General features: G+C 28.9%; 1 protein-coding gene across 2 annotated transcripts in view; it reads right to left on the bottom strand.

Moving 5' to 3' along the window:
- The window catches only part of LOC117174085 (cytosolic carboxypeptidase 6), a 25,250-nt gene extending 7,328 nt beyond the window's left edge, over positions 1–17,922 (bottom strand). Inside the window, exons 1-6 of one of the 2 annotated variants that reach the window (XM_033362768.1) lie at positions 11,289–11,405; positions 10,951–11,069; positions 8,414–9,212; positions 5,577–5,780; positions 5,255–5,478; positions 1,690–1,885 (exon numbers count right to left, since the gene is read on the bottom strand). In XM_033362768.1, the coding sequence (XP_033218659.1) occupies positions 1,690–1,885; positions 5,255–5,478; positions 5,577–5,780; positions 8,414–9,159 (1,370 nt within the window). In that variant the 5' untranslated portion in view covers positions 9,160–9,212; positions 10,951–11,069; positions 11,289–11,405. Of the gene's footprint in view, positions 1–1,689; positions 1,886–5,254; positions 5,479–5,576; positions 5,781–8,413; positions 9,213–10,950; positions 11,070–11,288; positions 11,406–17,826 lie in introns of those variants that run through there. The other variant, XM_033362767.1, reaches the window with a different exon arrangement.
- Between the last annotated feature and the right edge of the window lie 482 nt (positions 17,923–18,404).

The raw sequence follows: 18,404 nt of genomic DNA on the forward strand, positions 1-18,404 counted from the left end.
AGTTTGTATTATTCATTGTTTAGATTATACGCCCAACTAACACCTTTATGCAATAAGTTTATTTTCTGAGTCGAAATCATGTCAAAGTTAAGTATCAAATCGACACATGGTGGAGATTGTAGTTCTAACGTCAGTCCCACCAAAAACTTCAGTTAATAGGGGATGGTTGGGAGAGTGGAGAGGTAGAACTGGAGCCGAGAGAGTCGTCTTGGGTTTATGTTTTTGTTTTCATGCTGAGGTCACCAGCCTTAACTTTTTTAATTCCTTTGAATTGTTTAAAATCTTATGAAATTCTTTGAAAGTCCGTAAAAATGTTGGAATCATTCGAAATACTCTAAATTCTTAAAAATACATTTAGATTATTTTAAATCGATAAAATTCTTCAAATATTGAGAAATCCATAGTTATACCACAAAAATCGAGTAAACTTCCGCAAAACATCTAAAAATATTTAATATCGTTCAAATATCATCAAAAAAACATGAAATATTTGAAAACCTCTAGAATCCCATTAAATCTGATGAAGCCCCTAGAAATCTGTTGAAATCTTTTCAAATACCCTAAAAGCTTTGCAATTTTCTGAAATCCTTGAAAAACTCTCTAATTTTGTTGAATCTCTTGAAAATTTTTGAAATATCCTATAATCTTATGGAGCTTTTATTTTTCGGAAATTCTGTGAATTCTTCAGATACTGTAAAATTCCTTCAAGTTCCTTGAAATTTTGTAAATACCGAACAAATTGCTTGAACTATTTTTAATGTTCTGTAAGCTAACGAAATCCTTAGAAATTCTTTAGTTAAATCTCTTCAAATTTTCTATAATACTACATTTTTTTAAATCTCGTGAAACTCCTCGGAATGTTTTAAAATACACAATATTATTTAAAATGTTTAAAATTTGGAGAAATATTTGGATACTTCGTCCATCTTGAATTCTTTAAAATATTTTAAAATGCCTTAAAAAATGTTTTAATCTTTGAAGTCCATTGATACTTTTGAAATATCTGTTTATTTGTTTGGAATCTTTTAAAATACCCTAAAATCTTCTAAATCATTTCCAATACATTGAAATTTCTATAAACATTATTTCCTATAAAATCGCGTAGGCAGTAAAATCCCTAGAAAAACCCTTGAAAGACTTTGAAATCCCGTAAAATGTGGAGAAACTCGAAATATCTCTTAAAATTCTGAAAAATTATCTGTAATCTAATGAATCTTGTTTTAAATTCCTTGAAACATTTGAAGTTTTCTAAAATCCCGTAGAAACATTTAAAATAGACCCTTGGAATTTGTTAAAATCTCGTGGAAATGTTAGAAATCAGTCGAAATTATTTGAAAATTTTTTAAATCTTTAAAATCCTTTAAAAGATGTCGAATCTTTGATTTTTGAGATGGCACATACGTTATTTTAGCCAAGCTAGCGAAAAAGTCTTAAAATATCTTTACAGGCAAATTTAAAAAATTGCATTAGCGAGACATTTCAGAAAATAGTTGCACTTATGTCATTATTTAAAAATAGTAGCCAAATAATTGCGCCGTTAAAAAAACAGTGTAAAAAAGTGCCAGTAGTGGCGTGGATCTGAGGTTTGTCACTGGAGAGCCTACCAGGTTAAATTTATTTGAAAATGATCAAGGGTCGCTTTCATTTCCTGTAAAAAATGGATAGTAATAATTGAAAAACAATATTTACTCGTGCATACTGGCGAGATGGAGAGGAGCTGGAGTCCTGGCTGTCCTGGGACGAGGTTCTCGAGGAACACGGTATCTTTGACGAGATTGGCGTCCTCGTTTCGCCGAGGGTTTATCCGGAAGACTCGAGGGAATTAGTCCAGTGAGCTTGTAATATTCTAGAAATACACGAGCCAAATTTCTACCCACCCTGTAATCTATTTAAATTTCTGGTTAAGGTCATATACAGGCTCTCCAATTATCCCTACTGCCCACGTATAAATCCAGAAGCAGATGGCAAATTACAAAAAATATATTTATATGCGAAAAACCCTGCAAAAAGTTCTGATAGAGGTCCAAAGTTAATTAAAGAATCTATTCTCGTACAAACCAATATAGTACAAAATTCATCGAATTCAAATTCTATTTTCTTAATCAATGACTTTCGAGTTTTTATCTCATTCAATTCAATTCACTTTAATTTATTTTTAGATCATTCTGATATTCAGGGTGAACGCAAAACTTAATTTTCGAAATTCCCTGATGAATTTTTTATTTTCGCTGGCCATTAATATTTAAAGACCAAATTCATAATAATAATCTTAATAATAATAACAAACCAAATTGCTGAATTAAAAAAAAAAATCTTTCGCTAAACAGTTGAATTTATAGACAAATAGTTGAACCTTAAAGCAAAATAGACACAAAGACAAATTTTACCAAGATGAATAATTTTCTACCAAAAAAGACTAATTTTTGATATACAACATGAATTTTTAAATAAAAAAGTTTAATTTTCAACCAAAAATGGAAAGGTTCATTTTTGTAGTTGATAACAATTTTCCAATTTAAAAAACAAGCGAATTTTTAACAAAGTAGTCCAATTTTCAACCAAGGAGATGAAATTCCCAGTGGGCACAAAATTTGGCAAAGTCTTTACGATATTCTTACGACATTTTTACGACATCTTTACGACATCTTTACGACATCCTATGTCTACGTCGTTTCGGGGTCTTTGCGATATCGTAAAGACGTCGTAAGATCATACGACTTATTTACGATATCGTAAATACACCTTAACGACATGGACATAGGATGTCGTAAAGTTGTTGTAAAGATGTCGTAACGACGTCGTAAAGACATCGCCGAATTTTGTGCCCACTGGGTTATGACTAAAATTATGGATTTTTCAACCAAAAAGACGAATTTTCAACAAATAAAGATTTTCCAGTCAAGAAAAAAAAAGTTATACAAATTGTTCAACTTTTAAGCCAAAAAACAATTTATTTTCAACAAAATAGTTAAATTTTCAACCAAAGAGATGAAATTTCAACCAAAAAATACATTTTAAACAAAGTTACTCAAATTTTATCGAAGCAGTTGAATTTTCTATTTCAAAAGATTAAATTTGTAGTTAGAAAAAATCATTTTCAATAAAACAAAGGAATTAAAAAAAAAAAGATGAATCTTAAAAAAATGATTTTTTAACAAATTAGTTCAACTTTCAAGAAAGTAGCTCATTTATCAACAAAAAAATATGAGTTTTTAATGAATAATGTAATATTATATATTTAAACCAGTACAAATTTTTATTTAAAATGAAAAATAATAGTAAAATTCAACCCAAGAAGCGTAATTTTCAACCAAAAAGGACTTTTTAACTAAAATTGTTGAGTTTACAATCAAATAATTACATTTCTAAATAAAAATATAATTATCAGGAGAAAGCAACTACAAAAAAATAGAGAAATAGAAAAACAAGGCAAATAAATTACTAGAAAAAAATATTATATCAGGGTGCCCGCAAAACTTAATTTTGAAATTGCCTAATTTTTCTTTGACCATTAATATTCAAAAACCAGAATACTGATCTTTTAAAATTTTTTAAAATGAATATTTTATAATTGAAATAAAACAGTTTCAAATTCAGAATTTCAAATTTATTATCCTTTACAGTTATTATTGTTCCATGTTTTTTCTGACCTACGACCATCCTGAATATTTTTAAACACCTTTTCCACCTGCATGAGAAAGGCCACTTTAACAAGAGTGTCTAATTAGGCCAACTAGATCGGAAGACCTACAGGTACAGCGAGGTTTCTCTAAGGTAACGCTTTGATGTAAAGCTTACATCCATGCAAAACAAGTTTAGAAGCTTTCTGTAATTTATGCTCAGAGCGACAGTTCATTTTAGAAGGAGGAAAACACTTTAAATAAGTATTTAATCCAATAATGTAATGAGAGTTTAACGACTGTTGTAATATGATGTACATTCTGCTACGCAATCCCATGTAATCTTGTGAAATCCCTTGTAATATCTTGTAACCTTCTTTGGAATATATTTCTTTTATTCTGCTTCACTGTGCAATTATCAAATTAATAGGATCGTTGCATAAATTTTGGATAATATATTTTCTAAATGCTGTAGAGAGAACAAAATATTATAAAAGATATGGGAAGCCTTATGAAAACTACTTTGGGATCTTGACACGTCACACTTCCGGTTTCACGGCCAAACAGCAATGCCTCGTTTTCTAGCAGAAAAGTTGTAACATATTTCAAAAACCTTTCCTGAAGTAATGATATTCAGTGTTTAATTATATTTGTATTTTAGGAGGAAAAATAATATTTAAAAATATACAACTATATTTTCACTATCCTCAAATTCAAAAAAAAATAAACTTAGTTGTTTGTTCAATCCTGTAAGAGTTGCGCCCAAAAATATATCTCTGAAAACAAATTTTTTTGGATGATTTTAAGAATTAAAATAATATTACTTACGATGAAAAAATTAAATTTATAAAAACGTTAAGACTTAGAAAAAACATTTATTTTCACAATGTTTTTTGCAATTGAATATCACTTCAACTCTGCTATTTCCAACTTTTAAATAAAATTTTTCGGCGGATGAAATCTTCAGAACTATTTTTTTAAGTTATAATTTATTAAAAATTGGTAAGAAGCGACGGTAAGAAAAAATTCAATTACGAAAAATATTGTTAAAATAATTATTGTTGTAAGTTTTAATTTTTTATACGAAATTATGGTTTTATTTTCAAAATACATGAGTAAATTCAATTCTTAAAATCATAGACAATTTTTTTTCAGATCCCTAATTTATGGCAGGAAAACAAACTCAAGAAAAAATTGTAAACATCAATTATATTTCTGCATTAGTCCCGCAATTAAATCTTTAAATTTTGGTGAGTATACGACACAGTCCCTTAATTTATTAGTGATTTGATATCTTTTTTTCAGTTGCGTTCCTCAATTTTAATCCCGTTTAATCTTGAGAAATCTCTTTTAATCTTTTCAAATGCCATATAATATTATGTAATCCAATGTAATCTTATATAATCCCATATGTAATATCATGTAATCTTGTGTAATCTTGTGTAATCTTATGTGATCTTGCGTAATCCCACGTAATATTCTGTAAGCTTATATGTAATCTGTAATATTTGAATCTAATTTACACAAAAAATCAAAGTGGTTAGCCCCTCGTAATTTCATAATAATGATATGCAATTTCATTGCCTTTCAACACAATTGATTCTAAGGCGATCTTTAACATAATAAAAGGATACATCCTTCCTCCGTGTAAGGTAAAATTCCCGGAATTCCCTTTCGAGAATATCCATACATGGAGACGAGAATAGTATAACAATTTACATGTTCACTCAATATGGAACAAAGGTATCGACGAGCAGTTCCTGATTTATGCAAATCCTGATTGTACATTGTATATCCAGCTTCGTAATCTTCAGCTTGTTGAGAAAGTAGTTTCGGTAAAACAATGTGTCTTTCGTACCTAAGAGGCTGGCAGCCGTGTGTTACATGTTTGTCAATTTTTCAAAAGGGTAAAATTATGAAAAACAACAGTGAAATTTTTAACCATCAAATGTTTACCTGTAAACATCGTCGTACGTGTTCCCATAAACAAAAACACCAGTAGCGTTTGTATGAGAATGCAGATCCAGGACACAATCCAAGGGATTTTTCTGATCCTTATCAAGAGTTTCTAGTAAAGACCTTGTAGCTGCTAGCGTAGGATGAATCCAATCGGAAATTCTGTTCCAGGATCTATTCAAATCCATACCCATCAAGGTGGATCTAAAAATAAATTAACTATCTTTCATTTGTGCATCCTTAATAGGTTCCAATTCATAAATTTTTCATTTGATTCATAAAATAATCTTTAAATTAACGAGTATGATTTAAAACAATTTGAAATATAATGTGTTTAAAATTAAAGGTTCAAAATTGAATACATTTGACAACTTTATTACATTCCCATGAACGATAATGTGATAATTTCAAACTCAAACGTTCAATTTTGTACAAATTTAAAGCTTTTAATATTGAACATTTTCAAAATAGAAAACAATTCCAAAGTTTTAAATTGAGGACAATAATTTTGGATATACTGCGAAAGAATCGTTCAAAATGGTTCAATTATAAAGAAATTAAATTTCAATTGAAACTGGTACAATTTTCAGCAGTTTAAATTGAAAACCAGACAGATTTTACCCAATGTTTCAATTATAAATTGTAAAACTTGAAGCGTTTCTAATTTGGAATGGGAAATTGTTTTAAAGGCATCCACTTTTGAGTTGCACAATTTTGAACTATTAGAATTCAATCAAAAAATGTTGTATTTTCCAATCTAAACATTTTCAGGGTGACGGTTTTAATCAAGGAAAAAATTCCTGGTCATTTTCCGGTTCGCAAAAATTGTTCACTGTCATTGAGATTAAAAAATGAAAACTCTTAAAACTGAACAATTTAATTTCAAATTTTCGACACAAAACTGCGAATTAAAGCACTGAAAGTTGAACTCTTGAATTCAGTAAAAATAAAAATAAGAGCAAAATTTTCTTCTCTTCTAACGCAAAAAAAAATTTTAAAATAACAATGTTCCAATTTAAATTAAAAAATTTAATTCTCTCGTTTCAAACTCAATGAAAATGTTAAGAACATAAAATATGCCCGATTTCAGAACAATAAAATTGTAGAATACAAAAAAACTTCTCTTACAATTCGGAAAAAAAATTCAATACCAAAATTTCTTCAATGCTTTTTAAAATTGGAATTGTGAAATTCAAACCTTTTTTAAACGGAACAATTAAAATGGCAACGCTCAAAGTTTAAATTTAGCATTCTAAAATTTTAACGATTTAAGGCCTTCTATTTTAAACAAATAAATTTCAAAATCTATAGTTTTGAATATTTCATTTATAATTTCTCATTTTAAATAAATAGTCAAACATTGCGAAATATTTTGTAAAAATTCCTTTTAATTTAATTTAAACATTTGAAATTGACTAGGTGAATAATGGAATATTTTAGAGAGATCAATATTTGAATAGGATTTGAAATTGAATAAAAGCGTTTAATTATGAAACTATCAATTCAAAATTTGTTACAAATTGAAAATAGTTTATAAGGTTTCAATCGGATGTTTAAGTTTATTTAATTACCAAGGCTTTTGAATTAAAAAAGTTCATTTTTTATCGTTAAAATCTGTAAATTGTTCCATTTTTAATATTCAGAATCGTCTTGTGAATTCAACTATTGTTTAATTTTTAACACTCGAAATACAGTTCAGTTTTGAAAATCATTATTATGTGATATAAAATTTGTGATATTTTAAGTGATTCGCTAGTTAGATCTGTTTTCAACAATTTGTGAAATTCTCGGTCAAAAAATAAATTTACTGTTATTTCCCAGTTTTTTCCGTCCTCGAAAAATTCCCTATAGAAAACCAGGGTGATCACGTGAGCGGGAAATATATTTCCCGTTCCCTTGATCACCCTGGTTTTCTAATCCAACTGGAAATTATATTGTATAATTTTGAACAATTCAATTAAAAACTATTCAATTTTAAGAGCTGATAATTTAAAACTGTTCAAATTTCGAAGTATGAAACTGAAATTATTACATTTACAGCGTCTACAATTTGAAATTATTTAAATAAGAAGCATTAAATTAAATATTATTCAAAAAACGTGTGAATTTTTCAACTCATTCAATTTAAAGTTTTTCTATTTTAAACAGTTTTTTTTGCTCCTTTGAAAAAATGTTTCAACTTTTAAAGGTTTAAATTTGAAAAAACAGCATTTTAATGAATTTAATTTCACAATCTTTAAAAATATATTTTTTTCATTATTTGTGAGTTACAATAACTGAATTTAGAAGAATTAATTCAAAAATGTCAACCATTAATATTATTGGTATTGGGGTTATGTTATTAATATTATTGTTATTATATGAAGGTCATGGTTTCAAAATTATACAATTTTATGATTTTTTAACTTTTTAAGTGAAAAAGTGACTCGCTGGCAGGTTGAAAGTAAACATTCTAAATGGTAAATTTTCAAATTATGTATAAAATTTCCGAACTAAGTAATTCAAAATTTACCGATCTGATGAATAAATGATCAAAAGTTCAGAAAATTAAACATTAAAATTTGTCTTTAAAATTCAGAACGATTCTGTAAATGTAAACAGTTTTTTTTTAATCTCTAAAGGGTATTTTGACTATTCTCTCACATTATTTTCCAAGATATAAAGTGACATTTAAATTCACTTATCAGGTTTTTTTCTGCTACAACTAAGAATTTAAAAATTCAGTTAGAAAATAAATTCATTATCACAAAAAATTTGCGGTAATTTTCCAATATTCCCAGTGTTCTAATCAAGTAGCCATTAACTAGAATTTGAAGATTGATTTGAACCCAACCCACCTATAATTTCCAAGAAAGACTCCATCAGGGTTGAGCATCGGAACAATTTTAAAAACAACATATTCCCTGAGGACCTTGGCGATCGGATGATTGCTGACCAAAAAATCCATGAGACCTTGGCAGACAAAGGAAGACGGAGATTCGCCAGGATGAACCCTTGCAAGTACAGCAACAACTTTTCTAGGATGTTCCTCACTCTTTTCATTTGAGGCAATTGTGATTAACTCCACTTTTCTCTTTTGAATCGAACAAGCCAAGTTTTCCCTTCTTACCCAGGAGTACTTTAAAGCCAAATTATCCAGGTAGCCTAGGTATCTAGTATAGGAATAGGGATATGTTAGACAAAACTGGTATACTTCATCCTCTCGATCAAAGGAGAAGGCAAAACTAAGGACATGATGATTCTGGTGCTGAGCAGATTTGAAGTAAAAGACCTGTCTGCTGGGAATTCTTTGCCATTTTGGTCTGCTGCTGCTTTTTACAAGTGGTGTCATACCCTTCCGAAATAAGTTTTTGCTCTTAGAGATGTTAACTATGTTGAAAATGACTCTCTGATCTGATCTGGCATTGTCCACTGTGAAATTAAACCAGAGTCTAAGACGAGGAGAGCAGGTATCAGGACGGATGAAAAGGTCGTATTCAAATTCGGAAACAAGGTCCACTCTACCAAGGTTTCCGGTTTCGAAAGAGGCGTCGAAGCAGAGGTGCCCTTTTTTCGCTTTTCCACTATGTCCTGGGGGACGCATCACCAACTTGTTCACATTCCCGAGACCTCCCTCTGCGTCGCTGTCATCGCTGTCTGCAATCAGTTTCAGAATTTTCGAATATTAAGTTGGAGTTGGATTTATTTTTAATGATAATGCAGAAAAGACGATAGAGGGTGGACACTAAAACATTGTCAAATTAAACAACTTTAGAGTGCTTAGAATTTTCTTGAAAATTGTCATCAGATAGAGTATAAAGCTAAATTAATCATACAAAAAATTCGAAATTCTAGAGTTAAGATTTTTATCATTCTGACCGGCTCTTTGATAGAGACTTGTGTGTTCGAGTGGATCGCGACCCTCATGAGTCATTTTTTTTAATTATAAGGAGGGTTGCTCTTCGTTGAGGTTCCGAATGAGACTGATGATTTTCAACTAGGACTAGACGTTCTTCAGTTAGCACATGATATATATGTTCGTAAAATACCTCCAGAGTGAGAATCACGTTACGACCAATTTTCACGTCACGTCGTTCGTGACGAGGTTCGCACACGAGAATCCTGAATTCAGAATTCGCGTGGCCGCCGTGATAGGCCAGAGATCCCTCATTTCCTGTCCTGCTATGTGGCCACAAGTACTCACGATTATTTTCTTTTGATACTCAATTTACCTACGAAACTCAGATTTAAACGAAATTTAATAGTTGACAATATTAATTTCAATTTCATTAAAATATTTCCAATTTTATCAATACATTTTTTTTCATTATTATTTTATTACTCTTAATCAATATAAATGAGTCGGAAAAATCCAGAGAATTTTAAGGAAAAATCTAAAGTAATGTCCCGGGTTCTCGACAAACAATTAGGGATAAACATGTCTCCAAAAACACCAGCAATTTTTTTGAAACTGTAAGAAAGCTTGTAAGAAATAAAAATTTCTGAAACATTTTTAGCAAATAAAATTTATTTCTAAACTTCAGGTAAGAATTTAGTAGGTAACATTATTTTTATTTATTATTTTTGGAAAATTCCTAGGAAATATGATAATAAAAATTTGGAGAAATTACCTAGCATTAAAATTTGTTTTTAAGAAAGCGCATTGAACTCTTTCAAAGGTCACCGAAAATTTCGAGAATACTCTTAGGAACTTCTTGCAACAAATTTCTGTACATTTTTAAAGATTAAAATTTCCCAAGCTAGCGAAATCATCCGGTAAAATCACGGAAAATTAAAAATATTAAATTTTAATTCTTGGACTAATTTCCAGAAAAATTTTATATGTAAACCTTAAAAAAACAAAAAATGTTGTTTCGTCGGCAAACTATGCAAATTTCGAAGCCAATTTCCTAGTCCCAATATATAATTTAAACAAAAATGAACAAATTTTTCTTCCTTTTTGGTGTATTTTGAAATTAAAGACTAAATAATTGACTAATTGATTGAATGATTGACTGATAAAATACGTTTAGTATCAAGAGACGGATTACACACTTACTAATTTATCAGTCAATCATTCAATAAATTAGTTAATTATTTAATTAGTTTTTCATTCATTGCATGATTACGTAATTAATTTGTTTACGAATTCTTTTAATATCAATAATTAACAATAATTGTTACCTCTACGATGAAAAATGTAAAAACAGTTTAGTTATCATTTTTCTTTCATTCACTTTCGATAACAGATATTTTATAAGTAATTTGCACAAAGGGAATACTTAAAATATGCACACAATTGATAGTTTGAAGATTATTATTTAAAAAATATTTAAGCAATTGTTTTTTAGCGAAAAATGAGACAACAGTGTATCTGTACTACAGATGCATATACCACCAAAATGTTCAAATACGGCCACAGTACTTTTTACAGTAGATATACAGAGCCTTCCAAATGGAAAGGGTCAATGTTTCATCTCGCGTTTCATGGTCATACCTCGTGACCTGTAAAAACTAAAACAGGTTATTTTATTTTAATTTTACGCAAAAATATGTGATTTATAAAAAGAATTTTTTTTCTCTTTTTTACGCCTGGGAAAATTCTAATTTATAAATAAATATAGACAGAACCTAATAATTGCGACATCTTCCAGACTGAAAGCTATCGTAATTATTAGCTTCTACCTTTATTTATTTATAAAAAATGTGTATTATGAAGCCATAATTCTTTACCTGTGAAGACTAGAAAAATTTTTGTTTGGATTTACGCCTACATTTTTGCAATAGAACTTTTGTGCTAGCATCATTTACGTAGCTTTACCCATAAATAGGAGTTTAAAAAAATTCAACACGAGCAATTAGCCCTGAAAAGTAGGTTAAAAGCTGTCAATTTTGGGGAGACAATAACATATGACCTGTTGAGGTTACGTTATTGTTTTTTTATTTTGTTTACAATTACTCGAAATAAACTTGAAGAACATTTTTTCATCAAATTAACAGGTACCAAAATACAGATATAAACATTAGAAATTGGGGTTTTTAACCTCTTTTCTTATATCGGGGTTCTTTGAAGAATCATGACTCGACGCCTATTAGACATGTAAGGTTCTTTTTTAATCTTTTGCAGAAATCTCTCCAGTTTAATTTTGCTTTTAAACACTTTTCTATAATATGCAATGGCGTCGTAACCATTTCTAGAAAATTTAAAATTTCGTCAGTACCCCTGAATAAATCGTTGAAACAAAAAAAGCGCTTTTTTCGTTAATGACGATGAAAAGAACTTTTTTTCGTGCGAGATGCCTAAACTACATAGAGAATATTCTCTTTATATTGCAGAAAAAATCCCGTGCATATTATTTCAGAGAAAAAATTTTACGGGCGATTTCGGACCATTAATTATAATGAAATTAAAACTCTTCGTATTTTCGGCCCAATGATATCCCCAAATTATTTTTCTCCATTAACTTTCGTGATTATTCCTTAATGTACAGAAAATACTTTCTAGATTCAACAGACTTTTCAGACATACATTTTTATTTTTAAAAAATTGAAACATAAGAAAATTTATTTTGATTATTTTGATAAATTTATTTCAAAATTGAAAACTAATTCGCTAAATTAAAAATTGAGTTAGGTATTTAGGTAATGCTTGCTTAAGGTCAATTGGCAAGATTCCTAGAAGTCTATAAAGGGACAATTCAACATCTATTTTTGTATTCGAAAACATAGTCTCGATAAATGTCGTTCGATGACTCTAGCACCATAAGCTGTATTACTTGAAGTTTCAATACGCAACTTTGACATATAGGTGTAATATAGCGACAAGGTTTTGCGTCATGAATGTGCAATTTATTTATTCATAAACGATTTGCTCAACGAATACTCCTTATACCCTGAACTTTATACGAGACCATAGGAGTCAATGAAACCCCACCTTCTCTGTGAACAAGAATATCCTGACTCTAATCATATTCTATACAACAACAGGTTGACCTTAAGAGTTATCCCAGGCTATTTAAAGTGTGGTTTAGACAATTTAAAGGTGGTCATATTTTAGTGCAACTTGACCTTCGCTTTGGTACACCCGTAAAGGCCAAAACACTTCAAAATGTGGAACGAGTGCGAGTGTTAATTAACGGAAAGCGTCGTTTAACAATAAGAAATAGAGGAAAACCTGGTGATTCCAAAAACTATTGTTTCGCAACTTTTTACCCAAGATTTGGGGATGAGCCACGTGGCTGCAAAATTCATTCCACGGCTGTTGAACATACACTGAAGCTTATTCAGCAATTTCCGGACTGTTTTCCAAATTAATTATCCGTTAAATGGAAAACGATTTCAAGAGTTAAGGGAAATGAAGCAGAATGCGACGTTCTGGGTTTCAAAGGGGATTACTTTGAAGGGACTATCATAGCCATATTGACCAGAATTCACTATTACATCTGGTGCAGATAGACCTCGTACAACAATTCTGAGGCAAAAACTTTTGACTGAAAGCCATAAAGAAATTTATTTGCAGGGAAATTGGGAATGGCTCTCAAATGTAGATATAGGTGAAAATCAAAAAGTTGACAAAATATAGCGTCCCTAGAATATTATAAGCTTATGTTTGGAGAAATAATTTTTTTAATTATACTTTTTTAATTTTTTAAAAGCAAAATTAATTACAATTAAGTATGAGTAAATTCCGTTTCCGTGACTGCCTTTTTCAAATTTATGCCGTTATATCTTTAGAAAAAAGCCTAAGATCTAATTGTTAAATACACGTAATTTTTCAGAATTAATTGCAAAATTAGAAAATAAATGTATTTTCTCCTTTCAACTTATAGTTTCAGAGATATAATCACTTTTTAAATGTTACCCAGTTTTTATGTCATCCGGCAGAGAAACAGTTTTTCAGTCATATAATGGTTTAACAGTTTATTTTTTCCATTAAAATTGATTAATAATTAAAGCTTATTGAATGTACTTCAAGACGTGAAAACTTAATAACTACATTTAAAGTGTTTTTTTAAATCGAAGTAACCGATTTAGAAGTCCAAAAATGATCGTACAAGACTAAAAATATTTTTTAAATGTTAGAATTGGTACATAATTACTTCATCCTTTGGAAACATAAACATTATTTGCGACAAATTAAGTTAGTGGAAAAACGGACAATAAACGATATTCGCCTTATTTTTTAATTTTGAAATTATTTGAAATAAACATAAAGTAATATTTTACTTTAATTATAATGTTTTAGAACATTAAAATGATTTATAAACATATAATTTTAATAAATAAACAACAAAATAAAACACGAATTAATGTTTTATTAAAATTAATCTGTACATTTAACGTCCAAAGGAAAAATATGACAAAGTTAAGAATTGTTAGGATAAATAAGACCCGTGCAATTCCATGCAAACTTTGAAATCTTAAAACCTTAAAATAAATTAAATGCCCGGACATCCTTTGCAATTATTAGAAATATTCTGAAAATTTTTAATCAATTAAAATCATTAAAATGCATGATAATTCCTTACATTTTTTAAATATTTTAAAAATTGCTTGGAATCTTTGAAAATACATTTAAAATTGTCTAAATCCTTTGAAATACCTTAAATTTATTTAATTAAATTGAAAATTCCTAAGAATCTTTTAAAATATCCTAATATATTTCAAATTCTTGGAATTATAAAAAAAAAACCATAACATCTTTAATATTTTTTTAATCCCTACAAATTATTGAAATCTACTGAAAATTCCTTGAAATTGTTTTACGTATCCCACCAAATTTTTGATGTTTGAAAATACTTAGGAATTCTACGAAATCCCTCAAATCGTGAGAAAAAATTCTTTGAAATACATAAAAATATTATATAATCCCGCTAAATTACGTAATATCTGATATTTGTTGAAAGCCCTTGAAATAACTGAATTCCTATGAAATCCTCTGAGATCCTGGAAAATTAATTAAAATTTTCGGAACTTATAAATCTTATATGAAATATTTGAAATCTTCGGAAATTCTTTAAAATTGCATGGCATTTTTGAAATCCAGTGAAATCACCTGAAATATTTCAAAATCTCTGTAAATCTTTGAAATCCTACGAAAACTCTTAATTCTTGTAAAATTCTTTAAAAATTGTAGAGATATTAAAGGATGTTTAAAAATTTGTTACATCTATTGAAATCCGATAAAAATCCTTTGGCATTTTGTGAAGTTCTTTGGAAACATTAAAAAATCTTAAAAACTCTCAAATCCAATAAAATATTTTTAAATGTTCATAAAATTTAAAAAATTCTTTGAAACCCCGTTAAAATTTGTTTAAATGTCTCACAATCTCTTGAAATCTTTTAAATAAATAATAAATCCTAGCCCTCTTCTGTAAATATTATGTACAAACTAAGGGCATGAAAAAATCAATAAAATAAGAATTTGACGCTGATAATTATTTGCTTAGTTAATTGTATTATAAAGGACGATATAAATGAAATTTTTATTTTAATATTTTAAGCCATTAAATATAAAAACTTAGAATTATGTAATAAAAACGTACATCTTCTTCATATATCATCTGCTCGGAAATAATTATTTTTTCACTTGTTGAAATGAATATTAATAGAAAAAAAAAATGTTTTAATTTGATCTGCAATACTTTCTTTCTATTAAATTCAAAATCGAATTTTTCAAATTTTTTGATAGTATTTGATTGTATCAAATAATATGATATAGGTTCTAAATATTTTACGAATAGATATCGAATTTTATAAATACCAGGCGAAAATTATATCTTTATTGTGTTTTTTTGTGGGATCATAAATTTCAAAACTATATCTAACCAGAGAAATAAATTTATCTTCTTACATGATTAGAAAGCATATGGTCGTTGAATTAGTATCATTGCGCAATTTTCTCGCGTGACGGGGATGCATCTTTCAAACACGGTTTACTGAACCATAAAGTTTGCAAATGGGGAATCAAAAAAGGATCGCTTTTATTATTTTTAAATCATGACTTTAATTAAATCCTATCACTGTTTTTCTTGAAAATCATTAACTTTTATTAAACTCTAGAGTATTGAAATCAAAATTTAAATGTAATGAGATCACGTGAGTGGTTTTTTTAAGAAGTGAAATTCTCGCGTGATTCTAACTTCTATAGGAAATAGTTTGTGAATTCACAATATTTATCTCTGATCTATGAAACATTCAAGAGTCTGAAATTTAAAAAAATGTCTTATTGAAACCGTAAAAGTGACCAAATGTAACTAATTTCTAATTAAAAAAGCAACTAAAATTGACTAAAAGAGTAATATGCATTAATAATGTGACGAATGTTCTCTTTAATCCAACAGAAATCGATGAAATCTATAAGAATGACAGGTGAATTTGAACGAATTCAGGATAAATAAAAAAAATTAAAAAATGGATTAAATAAAACTCGAGAAAATTCAAGTGCAATGAGAATAACTTAATGAAATTCTACATATTCCATTGATTTTAGTAAAATTCAGGTGAATTTAGAAGAATTCAAAAGAATTTAATAAAATGTATAAGAATTCAAGGTGAGTTTAAAAGAGTTTTGGGTGAATAAAATGCAACTAAAAAAATCCATTGAATTGAGTAGAATTAAGTGAATTTAAGAGAATTAAAAAAATGCAAGGTGAATGCTCAAAATGTAAGAGAATTCCAAAAAATTCAATAGAATTTAGGAAAAATAATAAGAATTTGGGTTGAATTCCACGAAATTCATAAAAATGTAAAGCGAAATAAAAAACAAAATATCAAGTTAGTTGAAAATGATACAAAAAGATTTTTAAACAATTATATACAAACATTAAATTTTCAATAAATTGAGAAAAATTCCAGGGAATTCAAACGAATTTGATTAAATGCAGAAGAATTCAAGGAGAGTTTAAAAGACATTAGGATGAAATAAAAAAACACTCAATTGGGTAGAATTAAGTGAATTCAAAATAATTAAAGTAAATTAACAAAAAATCAGATTCAATTAAACAAATTCAAAAGAATTAGAAAGAGTTCAAAAGAATCAAGTATTAAATAATAAGAATTCTGGGTGAATTTCAAATAAATCCAAAGGAATTAAATGAAGATTTGCATTGATTTCAGTTAAATTGAAATAAATTGAGAAGTATTGTAGAGATTTCAATCAAATTCGTAAGAAATATAAACTAATCAAAAATGATTTAAGGGAATAGAACGAAATGTTTAAAATAAAAAAAAAAAACCAGTGAGTTTAGATAAATGATATTGAACAAAATTAGTGAATAAGAATCTGATAAAATCCATGAGAAATCAAGGCGAATTTTAAAGAATTGACTAAGGTGATATTTTAATTTGAAAAGTGACAATAGTGACTTAATATTTAAGAAGTTACTAAAAAGTGATTTAAAAAAAGTGACTACAACTCGCAGCCATGGGGATGCAGAAAAATGTTGAGCGTTGAATTGTCGAAAATAATTTCCTTTAATAATTCGGAAAATGTGGTTTTAATTTACAAGGGGAAACCACCAATAGTGAATTTTAAGCTCGAATCATAATTTTGTTATGAAGGCTCATTACCTGAGCATCAGTTTTCCAAAGCAGTAACAATCTTCAAAAATTATGCAAATAATAACTTACTTTTTTAACTTTATCATGTTTTTTGCAAAAAAATGTATTTTATATAAATTTTATTAATTTTTTAAATAATTTTTACCAATTACATTTAAAATTAAAAGTATGACCGAGATTTTAAAAACGAAAAACATGATACAGTGAAAAGAAATATTGGCAAACGTTTTAATAACTGAAAAAATAACAAAAGTGCAGGTAGTGAGAATAGAACAAGCAACCTTCCAGCTATGACACCGAAACGTTACTGCCTGAGAGACCGATCGTTTGAAAATGTTATTCGCTAAACTCTATAAGCCCTGCGGCAAATATTTCATATTTCTGCATTGGAAAATTAATACTCAGGTAATGAACTTTCATTTAAAAAATTATGAACCGAAATTAAAATTCACAATCGGTGGTCTCATTTCGTTAAGTTTTAAATGCTTTCGTATATCGAATGCAGAAGGAAATGGAAAATTTTGAGCACCCTTAATATGAAGGATTCCGGACGGGGTTGGGACTGAACCTGGACGGACAACCGGAAAATTGCAACGATCCGATATGATAGCACGCACGAAACGTTACTATCGCACCACCTTCGTGACTCTGCGAATAGATCAGTGTAAGAGGCCTATCTGAGTTTAATACTATGTTGGCACGTACGTACCAGACTCGGCATCCGACATATTGAAAGCGGCAGGACGAGGCCAACACTGTCCGCTTGCGACTCAGGTTCCCAAACTTGGGGACACTTGGCCAGTTTGCCGGTTTCCTTGGTTTGTTGAATCGATATGATGTATGATGTATTTCCGCGTGTGTGCTATTTCCTCTAATTCCAAAGATACCATCTGGCAATTAGATTTCGCCGTTGGCTTCTCCCAATCGAACTTGGGAATCCTCATCTTCCTGTAAAGAAGGGAACAGGGCGACGACAAAACTTTATTTTCAGAATTTCCCGATTTTTCCCTATTTTTTCATTACTCTGACCACTGATATTTAAAGATAAAATGCTAATCTTGTAACATTTGTAATGTAGAATAAGTCTGCAAAACAATTCAAGATTAATTCTAAACTTCTAATGTCGTCTAGGAAACAACAAAATTCGAATTTGTAAGGACAAACCTTATTCCTTCGACTTCTTCCAGACTATTTATTCAGTATTGTACAAAATAATGTTTCGGGATCGTACCGATTCCCTCATCAGATTGTCGTATTACATTCTTCAGAAGTTAAAAATTAAAATTA

The sequence above is a fragment of the Belonocnema kinseyi genome, chromosome 6, assembly GCF_010883055.1.
Source record: "Belonocnema kinseyi isolate 2016_QV_RU_SX_M_011 chromosome 6, B_treatae_v1, whole genome shotgun sequence".
NCBI lineage: Eukaryota > Metazoa > Arthropoda > Insecta > Hymenoptera > Cynipidae > Belonocnema > Belonocnema kinseyi.